Source organism: Diadema setosum, chromosome 5 (genome assembly GCF_964275005.1).
Source record: "Diadema setosum chromosome 5, eeDiaSeto1, whole genome shotgun sequence".
Lineage (NCBI taxonomy): Eukaryota > Metazoa > Echinodermata > Echinoidea > Diadematoida > Diadematidae > Diadema > Diadema setosum.
Genome location: NC_092689.1, coordinates 15,502,451 through 15,511,393, shown reverse-complemented (window position 1 = coordinate 15,511,393; position 8,943 = coordinate 15,502,451). Strand labels below are relative to the sequence as shown.

General features: G+C 37.8%; 1 protein-coding gene across 1 annotated transcript; it reads left to right on the top strand.

Moving 5' to 3' along the window:
• Positions 1-264: 264 nt before the first annotated feature.
• LOC140228555 (uncharacterized) lies at positions 265-3,520 on the top strand. Its single transcript, XM_072308788.1, has 2 exons — positions 265-1,290; positions 3,356-3,520. Exons 1-2 carry the CDS (start codon positions 265-267, stop codon positions 3,518-3,520), a joined length of 1,191 nt encoding a protein of 396 aa, XP_072164889.1.
• The last annotated feature ends 5,423 nt before the right edge of the window (positions 3,521-8,943 follow it).

Genomic DNA, 8,943 nt, shown 5'->3' with positions numbered 1-8,943 from the left:
CCTGTCCACAGTGCTTCAAAAAAAAAATACTGAAACTCCATTATTGAAAATATTGAAACCACATGTCGTCGCATACGTATATAAAATCTTCAATTCTTACTATTGAAACGTGAAAGCTGAAAACACAGTGAGTGGAAGTTTTATCCTGAAATCAATTTGCCTGTTAAGACGTCCTTTCTCAGTGAGAATATTCTCCGACATGCTAAATTATATGTAATTGCTCAAGTCCAATTTTGACTGTTTGTCAAGTATCAAGACAGTATAATGCATCGATACGTTCGCCTTGTTGTCGGAATCGCATCACCCCTCATCGGCGTCCTGGGAAACGTTCTGATTTGCCTCGTGTTCGCTCGTCGTCGACCAAAAAATGCCGGAGACATCGCCATCATAGCTCTCGCAGTCGTCGATCTTATCTCGTCATCGTTTAATGTCCTAAAGGTCGTCGTCTTCTTTTCGGCGGTCAGTGATGTCTACTGCGTTATCGAAATGGTAAGTCTTCGCTCCGGCGTACTGGCCGCAGCATTACTGACGGTTACCATAGCTGTCTACCGCTTTAGGGCCATCGTCACACCATTTTCTCGCCCAGTCTCTCCCCTGACGGCAACATGGGTGTCCTTGGGGTGTATTTTGTTGGCTTTTGCATACAGCTTGCCCTTCATCTACGTCACTCGAGCTCACGAGGAGGGAGAAAAAGTCATTTGTTTGATGTTCGGCGACGTAGTCTGGGTCGGCACCACTTACTCGTGGTCGCAGACGGCAATTTTCTCACTCTCATCTCTTTTATCGTCAGTCCTGTATTTCAAGATCTTCCGAGTCCTACGGGTACAGCAAACGGTTCGGCTTGAGCTCACCGGCCAGCATGTGACGAGAAACACACAGCCTGCCGCCTACGTGGTGTCGGTCAACGTATCGTCTGATGGAAACTGCGTCCGGGAAAACTTGGATTTACCATCTCGCGACACCAACGTAGAGACCATTGGCCAGTTGGGAACTTTTGTCAAAGCACAAAACAGTATGAAGGGCGGGTATGTTACAGTCCTCTACAGAACCAACGATCCAAAGGGCACGACCATGAACATAAAGAAAACTCCCGGTGTGGATGCGGGGCAGTCAACTACTCCTGTTCATCCGTCATCGTTGCCGACAGATACTGGCACGAGGTCTAAGATGACCATTACAAAGAAGGAGAACAACGACCATCGAACCACCGTCATGCTGTTCATCGTCAGCATCATTTTCTTCGTATCCTGGCTGCCGAGTGTGGCAAATGACGTCATTGCATCAAAAGAGGTGAGACTGTCACAGCACGTTTCTAGTTTTGATTTTATACCAAAGAAAGCTTATCACGTCCAGATATCTACCACTCCTAACATGCACGGTAATGAACCCCATTCTACTTCTACTTCAAGAAGACTTTGAGAAAGAGAATAAAGAAGCAGATAATGTAGTAGAGCAGATGTTTTATCATGTAGAAAGTGTGGGCCCTGTATGTCGCATATGTTGATACCAAGGTAAGACTCATGACTTTAAATCGGAGGACCCGAGTTCGAATCCCGTCCAGTGCTTACGTCCTTGGACAAAAAGTTCTTACTCACCATGTTCCTCTCGACCCAGGTGTATAAATGGGTGCCTGGCAATGCTAGGGTAATAATAATGGCAGGGCCCTCTGGTTAAGAGCAGTGGCAACACTGAAGAGCTACTCTGGATAGAGAAGACCGTCTCACTATCATTATTATTATGATCATTATCATCATCATCATCATCATTATCATTATTATTACTGTTATTATTATAAAGTAACAAAATTATAGGATTTCTACGCATCATGTGGTCAAGAAATGATAATATCACTCGCAACCACATAATATGCAAGGTGAACGAGATAATTATCATCACTAAACAAGCCTTCCTCTAACCATGTTGACTTCGACACAAACCTTCGCGAAAGTACCATTTTGAAAATAAAATTCAAGATAACAAACTGGTGATACTTCACAAATACTTCACATCGCTTCTCGGCCTTTTGGATAAGATCATGTGTACTGATACGTTTGGTAAGCGAGCAATCCAAGTGCAATGCCACGGAATATTATGCAGTTGATATCATCAATCAAATTTATCGTTCAAAAAAATATAATGGTATATCGTACTATTTTGTATAATAAACCGAGAGGAGGGTGGTATGGTGAGGACATCGTTGCCTCATAAAACTTTTTTTTTTAGTATAGTTGCTACTGATACCAGTGGTGAAACATTACAACTTTCAAGCTCTCATATCTTGAAGTTGGTAGGTTACACGTCCTTAGACATTTATCGTTATTGATTTTTATTATTTTGTGTTTTGTGTTTGTTATTTATGTCACGGAGTTAAAAAGTCCTCAATCAGCCATGAAGCTGTTATTCAGAGAGCTCTTGTGAACATAACAGATTCTATAAGCAGGGCCATTCAAAAATATACAGAAACTAGACAAAACAAAACTTTGAACAAAACAAGGAATAAAATTACTATGCAGAGCAAAAAAAAAAATGTATATGATATTCAGTATATTGTTTGGACGTATAGAGTACACATGGATTAATATATGTGCATATTACATTGTGCTGACAGCTGGAAAGAATGTATTCTTTGGAGATTTTCCCTTTCTCTTTTTACTTGGTTTTAAATTGGATACACGGCTGAAGTGTCCTATTGATATTGCTGGACAAATTAATGTATTTTTCTCTTCTGTTCCGTGCTTGATGGAATGATATAAAATCATATCAAGTGACTACGATTTATTCTATTTTAAGGTACATCGAATGATGTAGACTGATTATTTTAGTCATTTTGTGAATATGCATTATGTAACAGTAAAATGTACAACAATAAAGTATTCATAATAATGGCTGCCGAAAATTTCTATTTTGTTTTTCATTCATGGAAAATACATCAACACTGGGGTGTTGCAAAAAAGTCTAGTTGCAATAATTAATCGCAAATATCTATTGCAAATTTCGCAATAAATATTTCAATATACAACAACATTGCAAATTGCATTCAATCGCAAGTTTCAATTGCAAAAATGGAGCTTGCAATTAATTGCAACTTTCTTGCAACACCCCATCATGTCTGATATCACTTACCATTTTGAGCATTTGGATTGCCAATTTACGGATAAAACTTGACTTTGCCCAACAAAGAATTCTTTATATTTTTTTTTTTCTTAATTGATTTCTGACGAATGTAAGAATATTTCCTTATTCATTTTGTGTGTGTCTGCAATTATTCGCGTCTCAAAAGTTAGGTACGTTTATCTGCCATATTATGCTTCCAGTTAATTTTTTTCTTCTGATTTGTCTCCTTTGTGACGTCCAGGGAAGTGGAGTCATATTCTTGCACGATGAAAAGCCCCTTCTGACCTTGTTGGTGTATGCGGTCACTCAGCTCAAGTACATTAACCACGTCATCAACGTATTCGTCTACGCTGCCGTCAACCGACGATTCCGAGAGGATTGCATACAAGTATTGTCCTGGAAGTGAAATCATGATTTAACAAATCGTAAAATCAAATGATCACATTCCGTCAAGCATGTTCTGAGCAGTGACTTTCGTACAATAATGATAACAGTAACAATATGATATAATATATTTATATATGAATAATAATATATCATATCTAGATAAAAATAGTAAAAATGATAATAATAAAAACAACAATAAAAAGGATAATAATGATAATAATACAGGGTACTTGTAATGCGCCAATTCCAGATGACCAATAAATGCTCAAGGCGCAGTGGGAAAGAATGAATTATGAAGACAAAGTACGAAAATAATTACAAACACATACATGTAAATTTGTGGCATCATGTCCAGATAGCTCATCATGCAACTTGGTTCACAGTTGACATCGTCTCAATATACGATTGTTTACGGGACAGTTGTCATTCTATAAAGGTGTTCGTGTTTCACAAAGTTCAGTTGAACTTAATCGGTCAATGAAAATTTTTACCTGAATTTGTTCCCTCTATTCTGGTGCTAAAATGAAAATAATATTGTTCGAAATCAACCGCAAAATTAGGATAATGTATATTGTGATATGCCATTTAACTTCCCTCTTAAATCTGTATCAATTTCTGTGTCACCGTCCGGTGGGTCACTTTATTTGTACTTTGAGAACATATTCCCTGCTGGAAAGAACAGTGTCTCACGCACAGTGTGAATACAGTGTGAAATATTCTAACACTGTTCCATTCGAGTGTTTTCACATTGTGAACACATTGTGAAGAGCAATGTGAACGGAACATAACCATGTGACACCGCAGTGTGAAATCTTCACATACTATAGTAGTATACAGCTGAATATGCAATGGGAACACATTGTGAACACTCTGAGGGACACTGTATTCTTTCCAGCAGGGGTGGGCCTATAGGCCTAACTGATATGAATTAAATGCACATAATATATCATCATCATCATCATCATCATCATCATCAAAAACAAAACTGAAACAACGTTCATGCTATATTCACAACAGTTTATTTCTGCACACAAATTTTCGAGCGATTCGCTCTTTCTCAAGTGTTGATACACGAGTATACTGAGAGAACAATAACAAATTTGTGTGCAGAAGTAAACTGTTGGTGAATACAAGCATGAACTTTGTTTCAGTTTTATTTTTGATGATAATATCACGCCAACAAGAGGACAACTCTCTCACTCTCTCTCTCTCTATATATATTATATATATATATATATATATATATATATATATATATACTCCTTTGATGACACTTAATCTTCCTTATCAGTTGGAGGGGGTAATCCAGATCAGTACAATATCTGCAAGGTGTGAGAAATCCTCCATGCCCATATTTCTATATAGTCCGATTATGAGAAGCAAGTATACGTGTCTATATTATCTTGAGTGAATGAATCTCTGGATGTTGTTAAGAGACTAGTTTGCTCCTATACAACTTTGAACTGCATGGCAATAAAACACAAAAAGTGTGAGAGAGAAAAAGAAAGTCTTGTATTAAGCCTATCATTCGAATTAGTGATTTGACATTGCCATTTATAACCCTAGGATAGACCGTCAAAATGACCTGTATAAAGTTCAGTCATGATTGTTATCACGTCGGAGTACTCTCGTAAAAACTCGCGATCCAATCTATAATACTGTGAAATGTCTGCTTACCAAACATTTTGTTAAAATATACCAATGGAAAACAGGTACATTGATACACGTATCATATTCATACAAATATATTTGTATGAATATCAATAGGCAAATCGTCCATATACGAAGATATATTGATTTCAAAGAAATCTATGCAGTTTTGTTCTTGCCGTCGTCATCGTTGTTGTTGCTTTTGTTTTGTTTTGTTTTGTTTTGTTTTGTTTTGTTTTGTTTTGTTTTGTTGTATTTTGAACAAACAGAATAAATGTCTGAGCTATTTATTTCGGTACACAGGCGTACCTATATACATATACACTCACATCACGACGGTAGCCTGCAGTTCACCAGCATACTTTCTTATTAAGGTTAATTGAATCTACGAAGTTACGTGTCGGTAATATTCAATTCAGTTCAAATGAAATTTTATTTCCAATACGACATGTTTGCCGTCGATAAAGATTTAAAGGTAGGGAATCCCATTTGCATGCCTTAAATGAAGAGTTGTATAAATACAGTGGTATGTTGAAGAGAGTATCATTTTAGAAACTCCCATAAAGTATTGAAAGTGGAAGGTAACATTTAGTACATTTTTATTGACCGTTAGATTTTCAATTGAATTTTGGTCTGGCTCACCGTACATTCCAGTACATTACTAGGCTACCTTTGCAGACCCATGCACTGCATGTGTGTCCATCATATTTTGTGAAGAAAGTTAATCAAAACTTACAAACATTTCTATATACATTCTTGCCACACAAAATGTTATTACATCAGCTCTATACTTTTAGATTTGTGTTTATAGATAAAAATACAGAAGACTGCAACAACAAAAAAGGCTTAAGTGTGGCTGACACACAAAACTACTGAGTAGTTAAGAATTTTGTGCATTATTCAAATTGTAGATAACTCTTGACTTCCAAATTTCTAAGCAGTGGCCTAAACAAATCCCCTGAGGTTCATATTTCATTTTGCTGCATTTTGGGAGGTCTGTAAAAGGTATCCCCTACCTTTAAAGAGAATAAAACGTACAATGTATTACAACAAATATATGCATTATATCATATAACTATTTTTTTTTCCAGAAATGATTGCATTAATGGAAAAGAGGGACCCACGTAAAAGAATGTTCACGCTTTTGTGAGCACCTGACGTGACTCAATGTGCTTGTACAGCCCTTATACAGTTCAGTAAACGTTATCAAGGCATATGGAAGTGCTTGTCACATGAAACTATCATGGTCAGAGACTTTCCACGGCAATGACACATGCAAGCGTTCATTTTATTTCAATTTCCACGAGGACAATAATCAAAATGATCAAACAGCATTTTCATTTGAGCGAGAGTTGGCATAATGCTTTCTGACATAAGTTGGACTCTTGTTTAAGATCAAACTATCACTTTTTTGTTACGTTTTTAGCACTATACGATCACACTAAATAAGTATGATATTAAGTGTGTAACTGTAAGTTCCATGGAACAGCTCAGGTACAACTTACCGCTTATTCTTTCTCGAGGCATCACATTAAATTGGCATGACCTATAATTTCATATCATGATCGACATTCCATGTGATCGCGGAAAGCATCTCTTCTCGTGTTAAACTACTCGTATGCCCGTGCGACTCTGCGTGAAATGACATATCGAGGACGGTTATTCAAAATATTGAAATACCATACATGTGTCATAATTCAGATGAAATCCTTCCCCCCCCCCCCCCCCCTCTCCCCATTCGGACGTGATGAAACTATTTTCGAATACAGGTATACACTATTATGTCTTGTATGTTCGTATCTAGTCACCAGTCTTCTGATGTAAGAATAGTTTTCAGTCATTTTTTACTTGTGTGTGTGTGTGCGTGTGTCATGTGTGTGTGTTTTTTTCCCCTTGGTGGCGATAATTGTGTTATGCAAATGCATTCAGATTTTAACTTTGAGTTCACACGAGGACACTAATGTTTGAATCTCTATAACTGTGTGAGATTTGTTGCTCTGACCTTGATTTCATGATTGGCGAGTCTCTTCATCTGCCACAAATACGAGAAAATGACTTATATAAATTGCAAACATTTCTTGATGAAACAAAAAGATCGACGTACAAACAATCATGACTACGACGAGGCGGGAAGGATATAGGCCTGGATATACTTGGAGACTTACATTGCATTAGCGGGTACCATTATCACAAAGTGTGAAAACAGCAAAAGCTATACACATTAAATCGCAATGACCTCTATTTTTTGTTTTTGTTTTTTGTTGTCGCGCTCGTGAAAGTTTATAGAATATATGCGAATATCTGTGGACCTGTGATGCGTCTTTTATAATGCCCGTGACTCAGACAATGGGGGGGGGGGGGGGGGGCAACATTTCTATACTCACACTGTTAAAGGGATGGTGTAGAGTTGGTTGAGATGGGGCTTCAAGTTTCCTTTTGTGAGATAATGAGAAACCTCATATGACATATTATAAAAGAGCATTATAATTTCAAGACGGATTCGAAATTCACTTGATGAGAATGGGTTTTGAAATGGTTGAGATATCCAGAACAAAGCTAACTCTTTATAAAAGGTGGGACCCACTTTTTATTAGGATCGTTATGTTTTGCTTCATCTCAGCCATTTCAAAGCCGGTCATCAAATAAACTTTGAGTTCCTCATTCCGAAGCTTGTATGCTCTGTAACATTCATATAGAGTGGTTTTAAGTATCTCGCAAAAAGTTAAAAGCTGAATCCTTAGCTCGACCAATAGGCCTACGAAACCAAACATGTCTCTGTTCACGACATTGCGAGGTAGGCCTAAATACTCTTAAATGTCAAAACTAGTTCCCTCAACTATAGTAGGCCTATCTTATAAAACTTACGCGACATAATCATACTCGGAATATGATCATCTACGGCGAAAATGACTTAAAAACAGTAAGAGAATGGCCAAAAGGTGATGAAGATAATTCTTGATTTAACCAAAAGAAAAAGAAAATGTGACCCCTGTGTGGTCCTGGAACTATCAGGGCCGGCGGAGCGTTTTCAAAAGTGTGTGTGTGTATGGGGGGGGGGGGGACTTCCGGGTTTCATGAGCTAAAAAGAGGTCTTAAATAGCGCATATACATAACCTTTACAGCGCTCACACTGCAAGATCTCTATTTCTTTTTAGTGCACTTACGTACTTCCTGGTCAAAAAAAAAAAAAAAAAAAAAAAAGACGTGGGGGAGAGGCAAAGTGTTGACACCTTATGTATTCCTTTGTATAGTGCACAAAAAGTGGGGGAGCGGGAAGAGCCCCCCCCCCCCCCCGGTTCCGCCGGCCATGACTATTTATTAAGAAAGTGGATTTTCTTGAGATGAGGAGAGAAGTATAGGCCTACAGACAGTCATCCTGAGGCACTGTATAGGCAGAGAGGTGCTCCATGTGCTGGCACCTCCCTGGTACACGAGTGTGTATATAGTTCTGGGCAGGTTGAGGTGAGGATTTAGCTTTTAACGTTTTGCGAGATATTCAGAAACCACTCTATGAGATGTCAAAGAGCATGCAATTCTAAGGGGTATCGAAAGTTTATTTGATGAAAAAGGTTTTGAAATGGCCGAGATATATCCAAAAACAAGGTGAAACAAAGAGATCCTAATAAAAGGCGTCGCCTGTCGCATTTTATTATTATCACTTTTTGGGATATCTCAGCCATTTGAAAACCAAATTTCATCAAATAAACGCTGTTAAAAGTACATGCTCTTTCATATTTCCATAAGAGGTTCTCATTATCTCACTTAGGAATGTTCAAAACATGAATCCCCACC

Coding starts and splice junctions, on each gene's coding strand:
- LOC140228555 (XM_072308788.1), top strand. CDS start 265: ATGCATCGATACGTTCGCCTTGTTGTCGGAATCGCATCACCCCTCATC. Junction 1,291..3,355: donor ACGTCATTGCATCAAAAGAG/GTGAGACTGTCA, acceptor TGTGACGTCCAG/GGAAGTGGAGTCATATTCTT.